Raw genomic sequence first — 27,413 nt, 5'->3', positions numbered from 1 at the left:
GTTTGGAATATTTCAAAAAGTGAAAATCAGGGGGGGGAAGTTGTTTAGCTTTTTTTATTTATTTACAAAATCTCAAATAGAAAGGTAATTTGCCAAAATATACCCAGAGAGAGTGCTACATGGCAGAAAAGAGGTTTAGACTGTTCTGCCAGTAAGTAAGTGCTAAATTCTTATTTCCAAATAAATAGCCCTCAGCAAGTACTGTGTGCCTTCAAGCAGGTAGTCCCCAGCAACACAATTTATTGCCTCCCCCTCCATACCCTGTTTTCCTCCTGATTTTCTCTGAACAGTGTAATTATTTCTATTTTAAAATAATAAAGGTTCTAAAATAACAACAACAACAATAAAGGTTCTGGTTGGGGTTGGTGGAAGATTTAGCACAGGATATTGGGACACCATTACAGTTTCCAGACATAGGATGAGAGGTACAAAAAGAGAATCCCTGTATTCTACAATTTATCCCTTTTCCTCCTGAAGTGCAAGGTATTCAGACTATTCCCTACCCCTCTTCTATGCAACCCTGGGATCCTGCCCACTAATTCTGTTGTGTAAAATGACTCAAACTGATACAAGCAACCTTTCAAATGCCATCTCAGTGCATCTGAACAATAAAAATAAATACTCTGAACAGTTTGTATTCAGAAAAAAATAAAGAAGAAACGTCTTCAGAGTTTTGCCAAAACTCTTGAGAGACTTGAGCATTATTTTTTTTCCTGGCTCCAACCCAATCTTTTACAATGAATTCATCCTGGAGTCGCTTTTTATTATAGGCATTAAAGTTGTGACCGAGAGACTGAAAATACTACATTCTGCTCTGGTATTTAACAAGCTGATTTTGAATGCTATTAACCTGAAGATGTCAGCTAGCTTCCCAACTTTGAGCATTCAGGGTAAACAATTTAAGATTTCTTTAAAAATTAATTAATATTAATTTAAACCATCTGTCCACCATCTGCTATTTTCAGATGAAAAAAAAATATGAGCTGCTTTTTTGTGATCTTCACTCCAACATTTTGCAAAACAATTCCCAATTCTTATATATTTAAATATCAACATAATTTCAAGTGAATAATCCTTCCAGGATGGGCGACTATTCTAGTATCACCCCTGTTTTGAATGCACTAGCTTGGAATAAGGTCCTATATCATATTAATACGAGCCCCTAAACTGTACTCCCCTAGGAAATATCTGAAACAGTTTCCAAGTAAACTTGTTTAGGACAGAGCTTACAGTATCTTTATAAACACTTGTTCATTGCAAGTACATTCAAAAGCATGCAATACAATCCTGACAAATAAAGTGTCAGGACATCAACACCTCAATTACTCTGCTGCGTTTTTGGTTATCACATGCCAAAAAGTGAACCCCCAGCTTTGCAAAGTCACTGCTGAAGTCAACACAGTGACTGAAATGGAAGAAATAAATTGAAAAATGCACTTTGCTTATAAATTTAATATGGAAAAGCATGCTGAATCAAATTTAGTTAATCTACAATAACAAAGCACCCACTAAAAACCATTTCCCAATCATTACTTTAAAGGAAGAATGGGGGAAAGGAGAATACAATCCACAAGCATAGCATTTGGGGACAATCCCTCTGCACAAAGTTCCACAGATCAAATCCTTTATTATAAACCAATTACATGAAAAGGGTAAGGCTACACTCCTACATACTCCTGTGTAAATATGTCCAGGATATTGCTGCATGGTCAATTCATTTAAAGGCATTGATTAGAATCATACCCATATGGTTTATAATTGTATTTGTTTTGACACTACCTGCCGCAAAGAAGCAAGCTTCATGTTACCCCAGCCCTAAATTTGAAAGCACAAGACATGTTAGGCGCAAGGCCTGCTGGACTGAGCATGTGAATAATAATGCACACTGAACTCTGTGAGTCCTGCCTGGCTCTCAGGATTGAAGCCAACACATTCTGGACTGGACAAACTGACCATTCTGCTTTGCATTACAGAATTGAGTAGGCATCACAATAATCTCATTATTGCTTTTATTTACACATAAAAACCTGTCGCAGCAGACACTTGATACTGTATTTATTCTACCCCAAATAATTTAATTAAAAATAATTTACTTAAAAATAATTTAATTAATTTTAGCAATTTCTAAAGCATTATAATACAGTTATACATTCATTTTCCATAGCTCATGGTGATTCACATAAAAAGAAGTAACATAAAAATGAGCCCAGGCAATAAAAAGCTCACACAAACATAACTTAGCTGTGCTTATTTCTGTTGGCTGCAAAGACTTTGTTCCACTCCCCACCAGTAAACATACAAAGATGAAGATAGATTCTCTTTCTACATTTACTTGAAAATAAGCCCATTCCTTTCAAACTCATCCTGACACTTGGCCAGTCCAGTCTCAGCCACAAATACCTCAGAGGAGCTCTGTTTTGTGCTTTAAAACTCCGAAATCCATCACCGCAAGCTCACAAGCCAGAGTACCCATCTGACTGGTTGTGGGAGCAGGTTCCCACATCTGCCAAGGAGTTCAAGGGATCAGAGCACAAGTCTTCCTAAAAGCAGCCTGCTTTCTGTATTAGATCCATTTATACTAGGTCCACAGTGACAGTTTAATGAAGTTCCCCTTAAGAGTCTGGCAATGTCTGCTGATGCTAAAATCTCTTCTCCCCAGTGGAATATGAAGAGACGTGTCTGTATGGGACAGCCATGTAGAAACTCCTTACTGCCTAATAAGCAGAGTCAGCTCTTCTATTTAATTGCATGAAAAGAAGTAAGAAGAAGAAAAAAGAAAAGCCACTTCTAATCCTGGAGAATAGATGGTTCTTAAGGGGTTTTGTGGTGTTTGTTTTTGTTTGTTTGTTTCTGTTTATTGACGCTGCTCATTTGCTCCCAAACCTCCGACTTCTGCTACAGTTTCTATTACAAAGACTTCACAACCGCTAGTTTGTATTGTAGCTTTGTAGCAAAAAAGCAAGATAGGAAGAACGAAGTCACTGGAGAATCCTGTCATTTTGGAAGTCGTGCAGCAGCACTGCATATAGCATATAGCTGTAGCTATATAGATGATAGATAGACACTGGTACCAGAGCCTGCAATAAACCCAGATGCCAACTTTGCTGCCACATACACCTGGACAACACCATTACTGGCCCCAGCAACACCAAACATACCATCTCAGGACTATTTAATTGCTCATCTTCTAACATTGTGTATGCCATCAAATACCAACAGTGCCCTTCAGTTCTCTATATTGGACAAACAGGCCAAACCTTACGCCAAAGGATAAGTGGACATAAAACTCAGGAATCACAAGACAGAGAAACCAGTAGGAGAATACTTCAGTCTCCCAGGACATTCTATACAAAATCTCAAAGTAGCTGTCTTATTACAAAAGAATTTCAGAAATAGACTGGAAAGAGAAGTTGCTGAATTGCAACTTATTACCAAACTTAAGGGACGCAGGTGGCGCTGTGGGTTAAACCACAGAGCCTAGGACTTGCCGATCAGAAGGTCGGCGGTTCGAATCCCCGTGACGGGGTGAGCTCCCGTTGCTCGGTCCCTGCTCCTGCCAACCTAGCAGTTCGAAAGCACGTCAAAGTGCAAGTAGATAAATAGGTACTGCTCCAGCGGAAATGTAAACGGCGTTTCTGTGCGCTGCTCTGGTTCACCAGAAGCGGCTTAGTTATGCTGGCCACATGACTCGGAAGTTGTACACCAGCTCCCTCGGCCAATAAAGCGAGATGAGCGCTGCAGCCCCAGAGTCAGTCACAACTGGACCTAATGGTCAGGGGTCCCTTTACCTTTACCAAACTTAAAACCATGGAGAGACCTGGTCTGAATAGAGACATTGGATTCTTATCTCATTATACATGATAAAGCTATTTTTAGCCATCTTAACCCTTGCTTTTTCCTGTAAGACCAATTGCAGTCGTTAACAGTTGTCAACAGGTTTACCACACCTATCAGCCAATCACCCATTCCCACCACCCTTCTGAGTAATACCCGTCCCCACCCTCTCACTATATATAAGGGTCTGGTGACTTCTGTTTCAGTGTATCTGAAGAAGTGCACATGCACACGAAAGCTCATACCAATAACAAACTTAGTTGGTCTCTAAGGTGCTACTGGAAGACTGATAGATGATGATAGATGATAGATAGATAGATAGATAGATAGATAGATAGATAGATAGATAGATAGATGATAGATAGAGATGATAGATGTTGTTGTTGTTGTTTAGTCATGTCCGACTCTTCGTGATCCCATGGACCAGAGCACGCCAGGAACTCCTGTCTTCCACTGCCTCCTGCAGTTTGGTCAAACTCATGTTAGTAGCTTCGAGAACACTGTCCAACCATCTTGTCCTCTGATGTCCCCTTCTCCTTATGCCCTCAATCTTTCCCAACACAGAGTCTAGATATAATGGAATGTTTGGCATGGGCTACAGCATGATCAAGTAATATTATATACACTGATGGGGGTTTTACTGTTTTAAATATTTTAGCAACTACTGTTTTAAATAGACTGATCCACAAGCAAATTTTGCCAGTGTGTTCAAATTCAAGCTGGCCTATTCCTGAAGCACTTGATAGGACCTGTTCCCTGGCACAAAGCAAGCTAAACTTGGAAGTAAAGTCTCTATGGTTGCAGAAAGAGTTACACTTCAAGGGAAGAAGGACAAACACTCAGAGGATGATCCACAAAATGGCATCCCCCTCAAAATGGCATCCCCCCAGCAAAGAAGGGTTGGGTGAAGATCTACATCAGGAACAAGGAAGGAATAATTATCTACGTTGGGAACTGCTGACCCTGTGGATCCTGCCACCTGAGGCACTCACACACACACACACACCTCATGACTGGGCCAACCCTGCTTCAGGCAGATACAACAGCAAAGGTATTTTAAAAATATCAGCAGACAAAGTGCACTTTTGTCAAGGCTGTAATAAAAGGTTTGATTTATGCAATATATGCAATAGGTTCATCACAAATACTGCAGTACACGAATGCTTGTGCCAACATATATTTGTTACTCTTTTAACAAACCACAGGACTCTTCAGGAACGCCAGCTTGGCCCTGCGACTGTGGGTGCCCGGTGCTGTGGGTGTCATGCAGCATGCATGGCCCTGGCACCAAAATTTGTGGGTGCCCGGCCCCTTCAAGGGGAATTTTGTGGGTGCTCGGGCACCTAGGGCCCCAGGGATTTGGCACCTATGGGGCTCTTGGTTGCTTTTCTTATGACAGATTAACGTGTCTTCCCCTTTGAGGTTCTTCGCAGCATTTCGATAGAGGCAGACATGGCTTTATGACAAACAGAGCAAACTTTTAAGATGTGCAGTGCTGTCATCTACCTGGAGGATCAAGGAGTACAGGTTGAGTCTTTAAGTACCACTGTATAGAAATGACAGGGTTTTTTTGGAGGGGAGATAGGGAAGATGATCACATTTATGTAATAGTGGTCTTATTAGGAAGATTTTGCTGAACTGCTGACAATGATGTACAGTAGCGATTCGTTGGAATGACGTTTGGGGAAAACGATTCTGCTGCACCACCACACAAAACCAATTAGAGAACTATTTTCTGCGACAGGTCAGGAATTTACATTGTTTCTTGTGGAAAGATGTGCTTTTTAATTTCTTTATTAAGATGACATCCATGTCCCTTGAGACTTTTCGGGATGACAATCATTTGCTCATCACACGGGAAAGTACAATCAGTGAAATCATGTTACCAGTCCAGGGCAACGCCAGAAACTCCAAGCATCGTTCCACATTTTCCAAATGAACTACTCCGGGAACCAATAATTAGAACAATATATATTGGCAGTATTTTTTGACAGGACCTTTAGCTACACACCAAGCAGAGAAAGTAATGATAGAGCATAGACATCAGAACTGCTGTAGATTATTTGATCGTTCTGTATATGTCAATTTTGCCAATTCAAAAAGACATCACGAGATGCTGCGTATATTGGTATTGGGGATCACGATGCACAGTGCTTATTACAGCAGTACATTTGCTTCTCTTTCTCCTTTATGAGCTGCAGATATTCAGTATTAACAAAAACCAGGAAGTGTCATGAAGTAATAAAAACTCTGGTGTTCCTGAGAAACAATACTATCTATAATTCAGTCTATTCTGCTTACCATCTCATGGCATCATAATGCAACACTTTAAAAAGTGACTTGGCTTAACAATGAGATATTAAATAATGATGTTTGAAATTGTAACTATACAAAAAAAGGAGGATGCTGTCACACCTATAGTGTGTTTACATCATTTCTTTCTCTCACTTGCCTATATTAAAAAGGAAATGCTACTCTTGGGGATTTGGGGAGGTGGAATTGAGTTTCTAAAACAAATTTACTGACCAACATTTCATAATTTGCAATTAAAATTAATTTAAAATAGTTTATGAAAAACATGTTCAGAAGTACAAAATGTTTTTGTTTTGTCCGGATGTCAGTTCTTATATTAGATACCTTGCTGGAGTGTTTATTTAGCAGCCTGATGAAAGTCTGACAAGCTGAACTTTGTCTTATATTTTGCAGATTTTTTCATTGCTTTTGCCCACAACATTATCTGCCCCCTTTTCCTCCCCACAATCTCTCCACAGGAGAACAGATGTGGAGCACCCAAGGAACCATTGCTGCCTCCCCCTTCTATCCACAAAGCCTGCTTCCTCTAAATCACTAAATCCCCCACCACCATCATTTTGTGCCCACCAAATCAAAGCACTGGATTAGTAGACTGCTTATTTTATGATGCATGCTGTATACAGAGTTCTGTGTTCCCTGTGTGATAAGCACTTCAGCTGCAACCCTGTGCAATGTTAGGATGCTTAAATTCCATCCTTCTCAGTAAATTTAAGCAGTTTTTTTTTTTTTGGATTGCAGCTCTGATCTTTAGAAATAATAAAAAAAGCAAAGTCCCAGTTTGCAAACCTAGGTGCACCCTCGACTAGACAGTAAAACCTGTGTAACTTTGATGCATGATGGTATGTAACTACAGAATTGTGTACCAAGTAAAGATTACAGAGATAGGAGCAGCTCCTGTTATTCTGCATTTATGAAGATGTGTGTTCAGAGCTATGGGTCATTGGAGAAGTAGTTTCGCTGTTCTCATTCTAATGAAACAATGAATTAATGTGTCAGTCACTTTTCTGTGCTACTGTCAACTCCACTGTAAAAAATTAGACAGAAAGACATTTTGCTTTTTTTTAAAAAAGCCATTGTCTAAATATGACCTAGCAATTTCTGCTGTAGATGATGTAATTTATCACTTTAGCAGAGAGCAGAATGTAAAGAAAATACAGATAATTCATGTTTGGTAGACCAAGTATACAAAATATATTGTGTATCTATACATTTTATGCATATGTGGTGTATACGTGTGGAAATACCCAACTATGCAGTTAGTTTTGCATATCCTATTGTGCTCTGCACTGATGTTCGTTAAAGAGTACAAGACAAAATAGACTCAGTGTAAAGGTAACTCATGGCAAAGAGCATAAAGCAGCCATGGGCTCTATTCAAACTGACCTCAGCAAATCATACCTCCTCATCTTCAAAGGTCTAGTGCAGGTATGTCCAAAGGCCGGCCTAATCTGGCCCACCATTTGGTTTAATCTGGCCCCTTAAAAAAGCTCAGCAACTTTCAACTTTGGAGAAAAATCCCAGCAACGCAACTTCAATCCTAAAAAAGGTCAACAACTTTAGTCGGCCCTCATGCATGTTCACTTCATCAAATCTGGCCCTCTTTGAAAAAAGTTTGGACACCCCTAGCCTAGTGGAAGAAGTACATCTGCACCTGAGGAAAGATACTCCTCACTGAGGAGACTGGCATCTCAGTTAAGGTGATTACTCCCAAGGTTCTCACATACTTAAGCATATCTTCACACACTCTTAAAGAACTTAATGTCTTTCTCACCAGCAAGGTGGACGGTAAAAACATCTCCGTATTTCTGTTGCAAAGATAACAAAAACTTGGTAGGGTCGTTTCTAAAATTCAGGGCTTCTCCCAGGAAAGGAATCCAACCATTTATTAAGGGCGCCTCTCCTGGTCTCCTGCAAAATAAATAGATACATAGAAAGCATCGTTAATTCATTTGCCTAAGGAGACGAACATTTCACAATTTTCTGAGTTGGGTGTGGAGGATCTAGTGCAAAGCTCTTTGTGTTTCCAGGTGTGCATAGGAGAGGTCCTATGCAAGGAAGAAGCCTGTATGGGGCAGCCCCACAGAGGAATCCCTATGTGCTTGTGGGAGTTGCATATGCATCAATGCTTCTAAGAGTGTCATAAATCCATGGATTGGGTCGATTAACTTCAGTGTAAAGTAAACATTGGAAGAAGAGAGAGCTTGATTCTCTAGGAGACCAATTCAAGGGGGTTTGTGGGAAATATAACTGCAATTATCCCACAGCTCCTTTTAATAATCTAAGGAAACTTTCCAAGTTAAAGTAAAATATGCAAATGTAGACAATCAGGTTTCTTGATAAATTTTATCTGCATAGACATACAAACCATACGTTAGATTTTTAAAATATCTGAACATATAAATTTCAATGGGATTAAAACAAATATCCAACTTGAATACAATTAAAATAGAAATGTAATAGCTAAATAACACAAAAGCTAACCATCCCAAGTCATTAACAAGTTCACAGTGAAAGCAACATTTGTCTCCTGAGTAGCCCTGCTTAGCTTCCTGAACCTGATTTTTTTACAAAGATGCCAAGTCTTTTATAGAAAGGATTAAAACATATATATAATGCATTAAAAAGCCTCTGATACCATAGTCCCATCTGGAAAAGTGACTTACACTACATACAGAGCAACTCAATTTGATTAATCGCAAGATATTTACTAGCTTGAATCTAATCAAAGATCAAGGGATCACAAGCATTACAACTACCATACATGGCATGAAAATTTATGTGGCTGGATTAACCCTATCATAGCCTCTCATAAAATGAAAGATTTTTTAAAAAGAAAAAAGAAACTTTTTACTTACTATTGCTATTATTTAGTTTAAAAAACCCTGGTGATTGGTGAAAGATGAAACCCAATATTATTTCTATTTTAAAAACTTTGGTGATCACTTAACTAAAACAAAAATGATTTAATTCTGCATAAATTTGCATATGAAAAGCACAATAGTTCTAAGGAAACTGTACTTTGTAGATACAAATAATTATAGAAGATGCATTATTTCTTGTTCACACAATCCTCTTTTAAGATGGCATTTCACAATTAGAGTTTCAGTCAGTACTTGTAAAAATAGAATTTAAGCAAAATCTGTTACCCAATTAATTTGGGGCAGCTTTCTAGCTGAGCAAAATGGCTAAATGAATCAATAGCTCAAATCAAGCTATTGATTTAAATATTGCTGCCCTAAATATTTTATTAATATATAACTGTCAGTATACTGGATTTTCACAATGAAACAGAGAACAGCTCTGCCCCAGTAAGGTTACAATATATAGTCTTGAGAGATGGGAAAGATGGAACAGGAGAACAGAAGTGGGAGAGACACAGCTATTGAGATAAAAGTGAGCAAATTCTGTTACACAGACCTAGGTCCTGTCCATTACAGATGAAGACTAAATATTATGAATAAGGATTCAAAGGGGTGTGGAGGGAGAACAAAAGAACTGGTAAACTAACTGCCAAGTTTGGCTCACCAAACATTTAGGGAGTACCTCAGAATATTTTTCATTTGGGTGGCTGTGCTTTAAAGCTGACTGCTGACTAGCAGATGCAGGGAAAAAACAAGCTGTTTTGTTGTTTTTGACACTCTGAGTTTATAGAGCTAGTACACTAGAAAATCTCTAGCAGTTACTGTCTGTTGATTTGGCACAAATATTGCCCTGGACACAGAAAACTTGCTAATGGTTAATTCTCCGTGAAATGACAAAATCGAGAGAAAAAGCAGAGAATAGATGGAATCATCTCTGCCACGTTATGGCAGCCCACATCCGACCTACAATTAGTGTCTCAAAGCTACTAACCTATTCAGATGGTATACCTGTTATTCCTTTTGGGGGTGCGCCAGTGGCCAACATTCGCTTTCGGACAATACAGTGCTCAAGTAACATCGTGACAAATCCATTTAGATTGGCGGTTTGTCATATTCTAATTTAATGCACCTCGTTTCAACCTCCCTGCTCTGTCATCCGGTCAAAAGCTGTATTCTTCACGGGCTTTCCACCGGGTAGAAAAGACACAGCTCAGAAATCCAGGAGGAAATTAACTTAATGCTCCAAGTCTGGAAGATCACATCGGGGAGACATCTTGCCATTGCAAAGACGTGAGGGTCATCGTTTGCTTCAGACAAGTTTAGCTCAGCAGCGATAAGCTTAATACTGTAAAACAAGGAGGGCCTGCAACAAAATATGGTAGTGTGTTGGACTCACTTTCAGTGCTCACATCCAGTAAGTCATACCCTCTCGCAGGACACTCCATTCTCCCCCACTTCCCTTCCCTGTTTCTGTATCCCACTACCACCACAGACACACAGCACTCTGTGGCCATTGTCCAGACTAGGTCCTCATGGGCCTTCTTTTCCTCAATAGTTTCCTCCTCTAAAATCTTTGGGGTTCTCTTGTGCATGCTGATATCCCTCTCTTATTTCTAGTACAGTGGTACCTCAGGTTAAGTACTTAATTCGTTCCGGAGGTCCGTACTTAACCTGAAACTGTTCTTAACCTGAAGCACCACTTTAGCTAATGGGGCCTCCCGCTGCTGCCGCACCACCAGAGCACGATTTCTGTTCTCATCCTGAAGCAAAGTTCTTAACCTGAAGCACTATTTCTGGGTTAGCGGAGTCTGTAACCTGAAGCGTATGTAACCTGAAGCGTATGTAACCCGAGGTACCACTGTAGCTCCATTTTTTGCTACAATCCTGGCAGCACTCACCGACCAAGATTCACTATTAGGTGGAGCAATACTATGACAAAGCTTTGCATATTTCAAGAGGAAAGTACAATACTGGTACCGCTTATGACCCATAATAGACTGATAACAGAAATGCATCTTCATTTCTGTCTTTGCTTAGGAGGATAGAGGTCATTTTGATGACTTATGGCTCCCTGCCAACTGAGCCGAGATGGCATGCTACTATATCAATAATATATTAATATATTAGCCTTCAAGTGTGCGCACTAGAATTAGATGTTTCACTGTACAAAACTTATAAAACACATCTGGACTGAGTTTCTTATGGCTTCCTCTTATTCTTATACTTCTTTTAAAGTATAACACAAAATCCATGCATTTAATTTAGAATTTAAGAGCTTAGCTGACAACATCTGCTGGTCTATGTTTTTGTTAATGTTGTGAAGGTGTTGGTTCTATAATGGGAAAATACTGTGAAGAAACAGCCGCAACATGTACCAGGTGCAATAATTTATTCCCAGGGAGCATTGACTAGAACATTTCTAAAACAGGCAATGCTAGCCTATGCATATTTACTCTCAAATAAGTGCCACAGTATTTAATGGGGATTTCCCCCTAGTAAATGTGTTCAGAGTTGCAGCCTTCCAATGCAATGCTTGCTTCTACTCAGATGTAAGTCTTACTGTATTGTGTGGGAATTACTCCCAGGTATTAAATTTATAAAATTTGTATACCACTCTTCAGCCAAATATCTCAGGGCAGTTCACAGCATAAAAATACAAGATAAAAACACAAAATACATAATAAAAACAAGAACAAAAATTTCCAGAACAATAACCTCCCACCACAGCACTTTATAAAGGTTAATAAGCAGGATGAATTGATCTATTTCAGTCGCTGGCCAGAGCGGATCAGCAGGTTAGGTGCATACTTGCACCATAAAGCAATTTGGGAAATTCCTCTGCAGAACTATATTTTATTGATCTATTACAGAGTAGGTTGGTGTTTTTTTTTATCATGATGCAAGTATAGAAGTCACTACTCAATACAGTAATCCTCCAGATGCTTCAAACTCCATTGCCCATCAGCCCCAGCCAGCATGGCCAATAGCCAGGGATGATGGCAATTGTAGTCTAGCTAGATCGAAAGGTCACCAGACTGGAGGCGAAGGCTGTAACAGGGATAGAGACAGGGCTTACAATATTTAGTACAATATAAACATGCATGTATTTCCTTCTCAGAATTGATATGCCACATTTATTTATTTACAGAAGTATTTATATACAGTGGTACCTTGGGTTACAGAAGCTTCAGGTTACAGACTCTGCTAACCCAGAAATAGTACCTCGGGTTAAGAACTTTGCTTCAGGATGAGAACAGAAATCGCACGGCGGTGGGGTATCGGCAGCGGGAGGCCCCATTAACTAAAGTGGTACCTCAGGTTAAGAACAGTTTCAGGTTAAGAATGAACCTCCGGAATGAATTAAGTTCTTAACCCGAGGTACCACTGTACTGACCTCTCATAAAACAGCAGGGCAGTGTGTTACAGTATGCATAAAATAATAAAATAAAATAAAATAAAATAAAATATGAAAATAAAATATGAAAACCATTAAAATGTCTGGCTCGTTGGTCAAAGGCTGTAAACAGCTGCCTAGGCCTGTTGGCATATAGAAGACTTTAAGAAACACCTGAAAGTCAAAAGTGAAGATGCCTGGTGATTATTTGCTGGGAAAGTGTTCCATGGCTTGGGACTGGTGACACTAAATGCTGGACTTCTGCTTGAGGCCAGCCAGGTCTCTGTAACACAGGAGACAACTAACAGCCCTCTTCCAAATGATCTCAGTGGTCAAGCTGGGATAGAAAAGCTCAGGAAGTCTTTAAGATATCCTGATCCAGATATGTCCGTATCTGCCATATCAGCTGGTAAAAGACACTCCTAACCACACAGCTCACTTGGGCCTCTGACGACAACTATGCATCTAGCAGCTAAGTACCTAGAATCATAGAACTGTAGAGTTGGAAGGGGCCCTGAGGGTCATTTAGTCCAACCTGCAAATTTAGAGAGAGTGTAACTCCCTCCAACGCAGGCAACTAGCCAGTTTTCCAGTTGCTTTGATGCATGTCTAAGATGCTGAAGTATTTATAGCTCAGGGCTGCCCGGGCAAATAGTTTCATCAAAGATTTTAGAGCTTTATGGAAACTATTTATTTGATCTGTATAGATGGGCCATAGCTTGGCAGGAAAGAATCTATTTGCTTGCAGAAGGTCTCAGGTTCAATCTCTGGTATCTCCAAATAGGAAAGACTCTGCTATCTTTCCTACCTATGTTTCATCACAGAGGAAAAGGTGTTTGTAATTCACTTCCAATATACCGTATTTTTTGCTCTATAAGACTCACTTTTCCCCTCTTAAAAAGTAAGGGGAAATGTGTGTGCGTCTTATGGAGCGAATGCAGGCTGCGCAGCTATCCCAGAAGCCAGAACAGCAAGAGGGATTGCTGCTTTCACTGCGCAGAGATCCCTCTTGTTGTTCTGGCTTCTGAGATTCAGAATATTTTTTTTCTTGTTTTCCTCCTCCAAAAACTAGGTGCGCCTTGTGGTCTGGTGCATCTTACAGAGCGAAAAATATGGTAATTCTCAGAGCAGGAACTGAACAGGTGAATTCTTCTCATGGAATATAATACATCATAAATGCACAACACCTGTAGTTGCCATTCATGAACATAAACCTTCTGTTTAATAATGTCTGTTTACAGCCAGAAAACAGACATATAGTAATCTCTTGTTTGGGATAAACATTAATCCAGATTTGTCTGCAAATTGTCTACAATACATATACACACATTCTCTCTCTCTCTCTCTCTCTCTCTCTCTCTCTCTCTCTCACACACACACACACACACACACACACAAGTTCATTACTTATGATAATCTCCGTTGTGGCCTGTTCTTAACCTTCATTCTCCTGCCTGTCCTAAATCTAGCAAATCCACTCGTGGCGAGTGATGATTGACATCTGCTCTTAACATAACTTTTGCAGTATGAAAAATAATTGAAACAGCCCGCCATGGAGATGCCACCCTGATGGGGACCAGTGATATCTCTGAATAGTTTTCAGGAGGAAAAACAAGAATGCAAAGGGCCTGACAAAGAGTCAGTAAGAAGACGTATATTTTTCCTTTTACAAAGTGGCACTGGCATCACACAGGTTGAAAAGAGCTGGTGGAAAAGAGCACTCTTGTGTAGAATTCCAGTTCAGGAGGCAGGCAAGGCATTTCCTCTCCTTATCAAAAAATGATGCAAACATAAATCTAGCAATCTAGAGTATTTTTTCCTCTCTTTTAAAAGGGGTGGGGGCAATGCACTGGTACAGATGTATAGCAAAAGCTAATGCGAACATGTCAGAACAGTTTGCATATCTTCACTCACAATCATAATATTTAAACAGCTTCAACATGACATGCAGAAAGAGTCCCTAGGGCTTCTAACATTATTGAACACTTGGGACTGTAATGTGTACAATGAACCCAGAGGCTTTATGCCCCAGAAAGGTATGCTATAGAAACATGGTGCAGAGCCTTTTGTTTTTTAATATGATATTTTGGAAGCATGGACACTGAAGAGAATGGATTTTTAAGCAGTGGACAATGCTTTGTATTTTCTGAAATGTTTCTGTTATGCAGTAGTCAAAAAGGAAATAATATTATTTATGTTATGTTTCCTTTCCTATCTGCTAGTGTGTTTCACAGAATCATAGAACTGTAGAGATGGAAGGGACCCCAAGAATCCAACCCCCTGCAACGCAGAAATCACAGCTGAAGAATCCCTGACAGATGGCCATTCAGCCTCTGTTTAAAAACTTCCGGTGAAGGAAGGCCCAAAGGAGTCTGTTCCACTGCCAAACAGCTCTCAACCATGGGTGTAGCCAAGGGGGCGGGCGGGGGGCAGCTCCCCCCCCCAGATCACGTACAGTGGTACCTTGGTTCTCAAATGCCTTGGTACTCAGTTTTGGAACAGACTTCTGGAACGATTAAGTTTGAGAACCAAGGTACCACTGTAGAACAATAGAAATACTTGACCAACTGACGAATCACATTGGTTCTCCCCACACACAAAAGTCCTGCCCCACCATCAAAGTCCTGCCCCCTCCTCAACAAAAATCATGGCTACGCCCATGCTCTCAGCATCAGAAAGTTATTCCTAATCTTTATTCAGAATCTCCATTCTTGTAATTTGAAACCATTGATTCAGGTCTTGTCCTTTGGATCAGTAGAAAAGAATATTTTAAATCATTTGATATTATGAGATATATTTTTGTTGTGCATCTCCCTGAAATTCAAGTAGGATGAAGGATGGTATATAAATGTTTTAATCAATAAATGTGTTTTTTAAAAGGGGGGAGGAAGACACACTGGTTAACACCTGATATTTTGACAAGACCCTGGAAAGCAGCTTACTTGATCACTTGTACTTCAGAAGTGATAATCTCCCATCTATTGGTTAATTTTAGCATGTGTCTTGTCTAGTTGTATTAGAAGAAACGTGTTGGGAAGGAGGGGGAAGGGGGAATCTCGAGACTAACATGAGACTAAGAGAAATGGGCAATCCAATAATAATAACAAAGAGCAATGGGGGGAAAAGTGTAAGTTGCATTCATTGAGTTGGAGTTAACCTAAATTAGTCACACTTCAGTGTGAAATCATGGCTAATTGATTTCAGTGGGGATAAGTGTGATTAACTTAATAATTAGCAACTGATAATTAACTATATATATATGCATCAAGGGCCAGCAGCATCACACAGATGGCAATAAAAGCTACAAACAATGCAACAAGTTGCGCACCCATAATCCTACTGAATAACGCAAGCACAGCACCTCCAACTAATATAGCAGAAAGTGGCATGTGTGAAAGTTTGTGCTATATTAGGAACAGGGGATTTCATTTTCTTGCTGTGTCTCAAGACATGGTCTGAGGATAAATAGGCAGTCAGTTTGCTGCAGTTAAGTATGCCATGCTCTGTACCTGCATGGGAGACCCCATGCATTAACCACCTTTAGTTCCATGATGGATGAAAGGGTGGGAAATGATGTCCTAAATAAATATGAATATTTGCATCTGTAATTATTTATTATTTAGATTCATATTCCAGCCCTTGCCTCAGCATCTTACAGTTAAGGTATTAGTAAAAAGAAATAGAAAGAAAGAAAGAAAGAAAGAAAGAAAGAAAGAAAGAAAGAAAGAAAAGAAAAGAAATAGGACTGTAATTTCAACTGGTTTAACCTGAGAATTAAGGACACACTTGTTTATTTTATTTTATTCTAGCCCATTTTTGTTTTGGTGTGTTAGGCCATTTTTAATCATTTATCATTTCCTATTGCACTAACAATGAGCATTAGCTTTTGGTAATATGAAAAGATATTTAAATTTAGTTGATTTATCAGTTCATTAGTTTAAAAAAGTCAGCAATTTATTATCGTAAAATACTTCAGTCAGAAAATAGTCCCAATAAAAGTGAATGCCCAATCAGCAATGTTGCATCTATGCATGTTAATACCTGCCTGGGTTGTGGTTGATAGAACATATGATTATTTAATTCATACAATTTTCCAGAGGGCAGCAATGACAGGCGGCCTTTTAAATTTCCAACTATGTCTCTGGATCGAGTGTTGTTCCATATCATAACTGGAAATTAAAATGCTCACTTCCCATTGTTCAAATAAGTTTGAGGGGCAGGGGCCTACTAACTTAGAAAGGAGCTTGTCCACTTTAGCTGCTCTTGTTCTCCCTGAGCCGCTCATTCCACACCTGCCTCTGTTCAAGGTCAAGTTATCTATTGTCCCATGGGAAAGACAGATCCAGAGTGTAAACAATCAAACGACAAAAGGTCAAAATAAAATGTAGTTAACAGACATTTATAACTCCAAAATCCTCTAGGGGGAGTACCACAGTAGTTCAGAAGAAAGAAGGAACTTTTTCCGCCATTAAAGTCCCTGTAATCCCAATACAAAGAAGGGGTTCCTTCTGCCCTCTTTCACATGTAGAGCTCTTCTTAAGTTAAACAAAGTCTCAGAAAAAAGGTGCCAGAAACAGTTTCCCTTCTTGTATCTAATTAGTAACGCTCCAAAGTAGCAGTTTCAGTTCAAGTTACAGTTTCCGCAATTTGACAGTTCTCTTACTGACAGCCCGACGATTTGGTTTCTTAAATCTTTATAATCGACAAACAAGAGGAGAGTTCCAATTAAAAAGTCCAACAAACTTAAAATGATTCTTTCCTTTTCCCTTTAAGAGCCAATTCAGTTGATACACGACAGTCCCAACTTTTAAAAGTCTCTTTTTAAAGCGCTTCCCGCTTGTCAAAGTCTTTGCTTTGATCTTATAAGCAAAGTCGGAAGACGGACTTCCTGTTTCTCGTCTCCCGTTTTCAGCCGAAATTAAAACTTTAGTCCCGAAATTAAAACTTTAGTCCCGAAATTTTAATGACCCTTACTCACGGGTATGTTGTTTAAAGTCTGATGTTTCAAGAAGAAAGGTCGGCGCTCATCAGCAACAGCCACGCGGCTTCGCTTCCGCAGAAAGAGCGATGAACTCACAGCACCGCTCCCCCTTCCACGCTCCGGAGCCCCTTACGGGGTTCCTTCTCTGTTTCTGGGGGGGCTTCTGGTGCCCGCCGAGTCCCACGGCCATGGGCTCACTCTGCCCGTGGTTTTTCTTGATGGGTCACCGCTATGCCGCAGCGGACGACCCTTTCCCGCGGAGCCCCTCTTCAGAGCCTGAAGAGGACCGCCATTGCAGTTTCGCGCCGCCTCCGGAAGTGGAAACAAAAGCAAAACAAACTGTACAGCGAAAGCAAAACAAACTGTACAACTTGTTCAAACAACTTTGACTTCTCAACCACGCAGATCATCGGTCCCAGCTGTGCTGGAAGCACAGAAGGGGGAAGTTGGACAGCCAGCAGCAGAGGATATGGCAGCAGGAGGATCTGAAACGGTTTTGAAACAAATTTTGGAACAACTGGCAATTCTAAATCAAAAGGTGGATGATCAATCAACAAAAATTGACCAAGCTACATCCTCGATTGGCAAATTGACTGACCAAGTTGCCCAGCATACACAAGCAATTGAGAATCTGCAAGGAGCAACGGCTGAAAATCGTAAACTGGCTGTGGAAGCCAGTCAAAAAGCAGAGGAAGCCAATAAGAAGGTTGAGGAGATTAAGGGAGAAGTTAAGCCATTGCACAAACAGATTGGTGAACAACAAGCCTACCTGTCCATGGTTGAATTGAAAAATCGGGAGAATAATCTCAGACTGAGAGCTATTCCAGAACTTGAACAAGAAGATTTGAGTGGTTATCTGACATCTGAATTTTCTAAGTTCTGGGGTATAGAAGAAGATAAGGACTTTAAAATTGTAACTGCATTCAGACTGGGAAGAGTGGTAAGGAAAGACAGAGCCAGAGATTGCCTGATTATTCTGAGATCAAAGGAAGAGAGAGACAAGATACTAGGCCTCCATTTCAGAAAATCACTTGTTATACAAGACAAAAGAGCTGAAATCTACAGAGACATACCGAAACAGTTATTGGACCTCAGAGCTACTTACACAGAACTAGCAAAACTATTGAGAGGCAACGCAATCCCATATAGGTGGGAGTTTCCTCAAGGATTATCTTTTAACTACAAAGGAAAGAAGGTTAAAATTAAAACAATAGAAGACCAGCAAAAGTTCCTGAACGACTACGGAGAAGACCTTCAAAAGGGAGCAGTAGCATCTTGGCCACCACCATTACCTGGATCAACACCGCCTGGAGCTGGACCAACGCCTATACCCTCGGGATCAGAGGAAAAGGAAGAGACCCCATTATAGGATCAACAAATTAGTCCAGGATGTCTCTGCAGCTATTTAGTTGGAATATAAATGGTGGAAACTCCCCGGAAAAAAGAAGAAGAATCTTTCACATATTGAAAAAAGAACAATTGGACATTATCTGCCTGCAGGAAACTCATGTGACTAGGCTCCACAGGAAAGTGCTAATTAACAAAAGACTAGGCCAGGAATTTATTTCATCGGACAGAGTTAAGAAAAGAGGAGTGGTGATTTATGCAAAGGAGAGCCTGTCACCAAAATTTATATTTAAAGATGAACAAGGAAGAATTTTGGCGATTGAAATTCAGACACAAGGAGAAAAATTTTTGATATTAGGAATATATGCACCAAACGATGGGAAATCAGAATTTTTTAAGAAGCTGCATGAGATGATGCTGGACTATTTGGACTATACCAACATCATTATGTTGGGAGATATGAATGGGGTGGTATCTACAAACATGGATAAGTCGCAAAATCAAAATTTAACAAAAGATGGCAGACTACCTAAAACTTTTTTTGAACTAACTGACAATATGGACTTGATTGATATATGGAGGACAAAGAATCCCTTAGGTAAAGAAGGAACTTTCTTTTCTGAGGCCCACTTGTCATGGACTAGAATCGACCAAATATGGATAACTAGAGGGCTGGCACCTAAGACCAGAAAAGTGGAAATCTGCCCAAAAACCTGCTCCGACCATAATGCCTTGAAAGTGGAATTGAGACTCACTCCAATCGGTTCCTTCAGATGGAAAATGAATGACACTTTATTAAGAGATCAGGAGATTGTGAAGAAGGCCCAAAAAACTCTAAGAGACTATTTTGAGATAAATTTGAACACTACGGTGGAAAAGAGAACAATCTGGGACGCAAGCAAAGCAGTTATGAGAGGGTTTCTGATACAACAAAACACGATTAAGAAAAGACTCTGGAATGGAAAAAAGGATAAGATCTTGGAGAAAATAAGAGAAGGAGAGAAAAAATTGAGATCTAAACCTAAGTCGAAGGAGGTGCTGAGAGAAATCAAATTCCATCAAGCACAATACTCGAAATTGATAAACCAAGAGGTTGAATGGAAAATTAAACAAATGAAGCAAAGATCATTTGAATCAGCGAATAAATGTGGGAAACTGCTAGCATGGCAGTTGAAAAAGAGACAAAAATTAAATACAGTTACAAATCTAGAGATTGAAGGTAGAATTGTTCAGAAACCAGAAGAAATCAGAAAGTGCTTCCAGAGATATTTTAAAGAACTTTATACACAAGGGCCACAGGAAGAGACTGAGGTAGATCAATTTTTAAAAACTAATGGACTATCAAAATTAACTCAGGAAAAGAGAACAATCCTGAACTGTAAAATAACTCAACAGGAAATTGAAGGTGCCATTCAGAATATGCAACTAGGCAAATCTCCAGGCCCTGATGGACTTACCTCCAAATACTATAAGGCTTTGAAAGACTATTTGATACAACCTTTGATGGAGGTTTGTAATCAGATTATGGAAGGGAAGAAGGCACCGGAAATGTGGAAAGAAGCTTTCATCACATTGATACCTAAATCGGAAACTGAAAAGACTCAACTTAAGAACTACCGTCCCATCTCACTCCTAAATGTGGATTACAAAATTTTTGCAGATATCCGGGCAAGTAGGTTTAAAAAAGTACTTAATGAGGTAATTCACAAGGACCAGGCTGGCTTTCTCCCTGGTAGACATTTGTTTGATAACACTAGGAACATTATTGATATTTTGGAACTTTTACAAACAAATATCAATACGAGAGCTGTGTTAATTTTTATTGATGCGGAGAAAGCCTTTGACAACATTTCTTGGATGTTTATGAAGAAAAACCTGGAAGGGATGGGAGTGGGACGGGGGTTTGAAAATGGAATAGAAGCAATCTATTCAGAGCAAAAAGCTAAACTGATAGTGAACAATGTGGTGACAGATGAGTTCAAAATTGAAAAAGGGACACGACAGGGGTGCCACCTATCCCCTCTTTTATTTATTTCAGTCCTGGAGGTGCTTTTGACTATGATTAGGGAGGACCGGTTGGTACAAGGAATACAGGTCGGAGTGAAACAATATAAACTGAAAGCTTTTGCAGATGACTTGGTTTTAACATTACAGGAGCCAGAATCTAGTACAAAAAGAGCTTTAGAACTGATTCATGAGTTTGGTCGGGTGGCGGGATTTAAGTTGAACAAGCAAAAAACCAAGGTTCTGGCCAAAAACCTGACACTTACAGAAACAGATGGGTTTCAGAAAGAGACAGAATTAAGTGTGGTTAAAAAAGTGAAATACCTGGGGGTTTATTTGTCTGCTAAAAATTTGAATTTATTTAAAGACAATTATGAAAAATGTTGGTCGGAAATCAAAAAAGATTTGGAAATTTGGTCAAGATTGAAACTTTCCTTGTTGGGTCGAATTGCAGCTATAAAAATGAATGTATTGCCGAAAATGTTATTTCTGTTTCAAACCCTACAGATTGTGGACAGAGTGGAATTCTTTGGAAAGTGGCAGAAGGATATCTCTAAGTTTGTTTGGCAGGGCAAAAAGCCCCGAATAAAATTTAAAATATTAACCGATGCAAAAGAAAGAGGGGGGTTTGCCCTGCCGGACTTGAGGTTGTATTATGAATCTGCAGCTTTCTGCTGGTTGAAGGATTGGTTTTTGCTGGAGAACACTGATGTCCTAGATCTGGAAGGGTTCGATAATGCTTTTGGTTGGCATGCATATTTGTGGTACGACAAGGTTAAAATTCATAAATTGTTTAAAAACCATATTGTCAGAAGAGCAATATTTATGGTCTGGACAAAATACAAAGACTTACTAGAGGGTAAGACCCCGAGGTGGTTATCACCGGTGGAGGCCAAGGCCCGAAAAAGACCCAATATGGAGGCCTACTGGCCGAAATATTGGGGAATAATTGAAAAAATTGGATACAACTGGAGGTTGCAGAGCTTGGAGAAATTAAAGAACAAGGTGCGAGACTGGTTACATTACGCTCAAATTCAAGAGGTTTTTAAAATAGATAAAAAAGTTGGGTTCCAGGTGGAAAAATCGAAACTAGAGACAGAATTGTTAGAACCAAAAACTAAGATACTTTCGAGAATGTATAACTTGCTGCTTAAATGGAACACACAAGATGAGACAGTTAAATCTGCCATGATAAAATGGGCACAGGACATTGGGCATAACATCATGTTTGAGGACTGGGAAAGGTTATGGAACACCGGAATGAAATTCACGGCATGTAATGCCTTGAAGGAAAACATTATGAAAATGATATACCGGTGGTACATGACCCCAGTCAAGCTTGCTAAGATATATCACCTGTCTGACAAAAAATGTTGGAAATGTAAGGAGGCTGAAGGGACATTCTTTCACCTCTGGTGGACCTGCCCAAAAGTGAAGGCCCTCTGGGAAGTGATTTACAATGAGTTAAAAAAGGTATTTAGGTATACCTTTCCCAAGAAAGCAGAGGCCTTCCTCCTGGGCATTGTAGACCTGAAAGTGTTAAAGAAGGATAGAACCTTGTTTATGTATGCTACTACAGCAGCAAGAATTCTTATCGCAAAGTATTGGAAGACACAAGATTTACCCACACTGGAGGAGTGGCAGACGCAATTGATGGACTACATGGAACTGGCTGAAATGACTGGCAGAATCCGAGATTTGGGAGAGGAAACAATGGAAGAGGACTGGAAAAAATTTAAGGACTATTTGCAAAAACACTATAAGCTGTATGAATGTTAAGAATGTGCACGATTAGGAAACTTTAGCTTCAGCAACTCGATTTGGTGAACTGAAAATTAAGTTATAAGAAAGATGAGGTGGAAACATGAAATAACTTTTATTATGTTTATTTTAAGGTATAAGTAATTGAGATACAGTATCTCGAATTTAGAAACATAATGTTTGAAAGATACAGTAAGACATGAAACAAGGTAACAAATTGCTGACGTTTTTATTGCAAAGAACGCAGGTTTCGGAAGATGTGGGGAAGTCCAGTTGGATTGGTAAAAATACTTTGGAAAGTTGGTTTTTTTAAATATATTTTTCTTCTTTTCTTTGTTCTTTTCTTTGTTCTTTATTCTGTATATTTCTGACTGTGTAAAAGAAAATTCAATAAAAATATTTATATATAAAAAAAGAAAGGAGCTTGTCCAAGGGCACATTTTGAGGGTCCCCCTCAGATCTGAAACCACCCCTTTATTATAGTCTGTGAAACACAGCAGCACCTTCATTCATCTAGCTCCTGTTTTTCTAATCTAGGAACATTTATTTTGCTTATGCAGAAGAGCAATATATGTTTGAGAGTCTAACTCAATGTGTGCAACAAGATGCATTTCCAAGGATGCTTTTTTCAGTTTTCTCACTATTCGCTTCCTGAACCTTTACTTTCCCAATTGCCCTCTGGTGCCCCTTTAAAAAGTTCTGTACTCATTTTTTGATTTCCACCCACGGCCACTTTATTTTTAGTCTGCACTCTTGTATGATTTGTAATTACTTCCATAGGAAAAGACAAACATTTTAAGTGTGTTCAGAAAATATGGATATACAGATACAGTGGTACCTCGGGTTACATATGCTTCAGGTTACATACACTTCAGGTTACAGACTCGCTAACCCAGAAATAGTACCTTGGGTTAAGAACTTTGCTTCAGGATGAGAACAGAAATCGTGTGGCGGTGGCGCAGCAGCAGCGGGAGGCCCCATTAGCTAAAGTGGTACCTCAGGTTAAGAACAGTTTCAGGTTAAGAACAGACCTCCAGAATGAATTAAGTACGTAACCAGAGGTACCACTGTATTGGTTCTAATATACAAGGCCCTATGCTGCTCAGGAAAACCAGGTTACTTGAGAGACCGCCTTATACTTTATATATCCAGTAGGTCACTGGTGGTCTGCAAGAGACCTTCTTAAGCTCCAAAGATCTCAGAAGCCTGTTCCACAGTAACTTGGAGCAGGGGTTTTAGCATAGCTGCCTCTGTTCTTTGGAACAGCATTCTTGCTGAGATTTGACAGGCCCCATTATCTGCATTTCCCAGAAACAATTGAAGACATTTCTCTTCTAACAGGCTTTTCCAAATGGATGACAAGGTCTCTGCTATGGGTGTCTACACAGCTCATTCCCTTCCCGTAGGTTTCAATGGGAGGCCAAAGACTGATTTCCAGGGCTGGTGCAATTTGTCTCCATTCTTGGCAAATGGGAAGGCAATAGATCCTCAGGATTTGAGGCCTCCCCTGATCCACCCAACACCATTTTTCAGAGCACTGATGGTGAATGAACTTTCTGCTGCTGCAGTGAGGAGGCCTCTAGAGTCAGGCCTCCTCCTCTGCCCACAGATTTCCTACTCAATCTGTAGAAAGGAGGAGTCTGCAGGATTCAACAACCTCTTTCCGGGAGCATAGGAATCCTCCCTAAATTACCAACAAGAGGTACTATCTTCATTGATGGTGGATGCATGCTCAATCAACAGTCAAAGAGTCGAGATGAAAGGTGAAAAGAAACCTACGACATGAACCACTTTGGAGCCAGAAAATGCACATTATGACTTTATGTAATAGTTTTATAGATACATGATGGCATGCTAAGCTAGCCTTGAGCCTGACGCAGGTGCTAAATAATCAGTTCTTGCACCGTCATCTCAATTTTTCCAATCAACTGCAAGGATGAAGAACATCTGTTCCACAGGCTGCATGCTTCCTTCAAATGCATGAAAATGGGGATAATTTTGACCATGAATTTAAAGAAGATTGGAAGGAATTTATTGCATATATACAGAAGCAATGTACACAGTTTAATACATTAGCAGATTTTAAAATAAAATAAAATAAAAATAATAACAATAATTTATTATTTGTACCCCGCCCATTTGGCTGGGTTTTCCCAGCCACTCTGGGTGGTTTCCAACAAATATTAAAAATACATTAAAATGTCACACATTAAAAGCTTCCCTAAACATACTTGTAAAGACATTATGACTGGACAATAAGTAATTTTAATGATTTTGTAATTTAAAATGGACTTGCGGTATGATGATAAACAATGGAACCAGGGAAGGAAACAGGGGGAAGTCAACTCTATTTTTTTCTATGTTTGAATATGTTTTTTGTTGTTGTTGTTTTTAGAAAATTAATAAAATATTTTAAAAAGAAAGGAACAAAAAGAAAACGGGGATAATTTAATAATTCCAGCTGGAATTACTAGTTAGTCAGCTTATGGATAGAGCCACAACTGGCTTGCCAGAAACAATGCAAACTAGAGAACTAAAATAATGCTATTGATGTATTGCCTTGTCTCCATTCATGATCAAAGTGGCCTATAGTTATGTCATTCTAAAATATATCCTCTTCACAAACTTAATAATGATCTGATTTAGATCATCCCTGCTTTTATTTGAAATGTGAGTTGCTCAGAGAGGGCTATATCCCAAACTCTACCAAACCAATAATCAACCAAGGGAGCTGACTTGTATCAGGTAAGGATATGAATCACCCTGTGATCTCATGGCCAGGGTTGTTGGATCTCGTTCGATACACCTTCTAGAGCCAGGTGCCAAAGACATACTGTTAGAAGTTAAGAACGGGGGTGGGGTGGGCAGCTGAGTACAGTCTGGAATTCATTTTGGGTCCCAGAACTCAACTGAGCCCCTAATTCTTTTACAAAAATCTCGCCTCCTGGTTAGCTCAAGCTTTCTTCATTTGACCATATTCAACAAGGCCAGCATCACTCCAAAGGAAGAGAGCTTGTTATCTTGAGTCCTACTGCACTTTCCAGATTGCTTGCAGACCTATACTGTCCCCTCTGAGATGGTTGGCTAACATCCCTGGCCCACTAACTCCACTCAGGGGCAAGTGATTAAGCACCCCACTGGCACATTTTCAGTATCAGCTGTCCTTTCAGAAGCAGGTTTCCATACTTAAGAAGGAGATAATGTGACCTATGCCAGCATGAACAGTCTAGTTTGCAAATTCTCTTTAAAAAAAACAACAACAGCTATGACCGTCCTTAGCTGAGCAAGGTTTCTTTCATTTAGATATCTCTTGCATTCTGACTATACATCAGAAAGCCATAGCAAAAGGGCCATCTGCACTCTTTTCTAAAAAAGCAATTGCTTTCCTAAACACCCTCACACCCATGCTACAATACTGGTAATATCTAAATTAATTTGCAGCAGTAGGTAGCACTGAAAGATTTATAATTTACAACAGAGATAACACTGCTTCTCAGAAATCGTGGCTGTTTTTAAACGGTCCATGCTCCAAATATTTTTCCTTAACACATCAAGAATGATAGAAGCTTCTTTTTGCTGTCAAAGTGATCAAAGAGAGATTGAGAAAGCATCTATAAACAGATGCTGCCCAGTGACAAACCTTAAAGAACAAGATTGCGGGGCCAGATGTTTGAGTGACCTTCGGACTACAGAATATGTTGGCATGGTGTTGATTTAGATAGCTGTTGGCAGGGCCTTTCGATCTGGCAGATGAAAGAAAAAAAAACCTAAACCTAAATTATGGAAATATTTTCCCCCTTTTTCTCTTTCCTAACTACAAAACCTGAAACTACTGGTCAGTGGGGCTGATGGCTGTCAAAGAAGTTGAATTCACCACACAACTCTGCCAGTAGGTATCACATCAAAAAGGAGTTAGCTGAATGAACACGGACATCTCGAGGCTGTGCCATTTTACATCCCCCTCAACTTTCAACAGCTGTTTCTTGAGTGAATACAGATGCAAATTAATTATACAAAAATGTTTTACATTTTCAATATTGAAAACCATGTAAAGCAACAGACACTACATAATTGCAAATCACTATAATTAGTAAGTGGGTATCTACCAATAGTCTACATTAAAACAAAATAATACTCTGATAATTGTTGAATGATATATAAAACCAATCTGAACTTTCAGCAGGTCCTGATGAAGTGCATAAAATAAGAAATTTTGCCTGCCAATAAAAGTTTTTGGGTTGCCTCACATATTTTAGATCTTCATTCTATTTCAAAAAGGTTTCTGCTAGTTTTTAGTGCATTCAAACTTAATTTTTATATTTAATTTTGACCTTTCTGAACTCAGGTTCTGACATTCTCTCCAAAACTAACTGCTACAAATTGCTTGAACAAATATAGAAAACAGAAAAGGTTTTGCTTTGTAACATTAAATGTGATGGAAGACTGTGCAGCTCTTCTTACGCTTTTAGACGTTTTGTCACTTTACCTGGAGAAATATACACTGCTTATTCTGAATTGCTGCTGATGTCCAGCACTTGTCAAAACTACTCTCTGTCAAGCATTTCACAAAGTGTTGCAAAATGACAGATCAGGATGTCTGAATAGATGGAGCCCCAGGAAAAACAGAACAGATAGAAAATTCATGACTCTAAACTACATCAAAGCGACTTCTGTCAACATCATGTCAAAAGAAGAAGGGGGGGAAATGAACTGTTCATTTTAGACAGTTTTAAAAAAATATTATATAAACACTTTTTCAAGTATGAGCTAAGTGTAAGGAAAAAATTAACTTCACATACAGTATGATATCCCATATGTGCCAAAAATACATTTGATATAATCTAGGAATAACAAAAATTTTACAAGTAGATACTGTCTGGCAGTTAAATCAGTGACATTCAAAAGAAATGTATGAAGT

The 27,413-nt window shown here is 39.3% G+C and overlaps 1 protein-coding gene across 1 annotated transcript in view; it reads right to left on the bottom strand.

Moving 5' to 3' along the window:
• Nucleotides 1–27,413, bottom strand: part of CYP7B1 (cytochrome P450 family 7 subfamily B member 1) — a 106,021-nt gene that overhangs the window by 16,976 nt on the left and 61,632 nt on the right. Inside the window, exon 2 of the mRNA XM_028736842.2 lies at nucleotides 7,919–8,055. Within this exon, the coding sequence (XP_028592675.2) occupies nucleotides 7,919–8,055 (137 nt within the window). The remainder of the gene's footprint in view (nucleotides 1–7,918; nucleotides 8,056–27,413) is intronic.

This window comes from Podarcis muralis, chromosome 8 (genome assembly GCF_964188315.1).
Source record: "Podarcis muralis chromosome 8, rPodMur119.hap1.1, whole genome shotgun sequence".
Lineage (NCBI taxonomy): Eukaryota > Metazoa > Chordata > Lepidosauria > Squamata > Lacertidae > Podarcis > Podarcis muralis.
The sequence above is the reverse complement of the archived record's forward strand: the minus strand, read 5'-3'. Positions and strand labels throughout refer to the sequence as shown.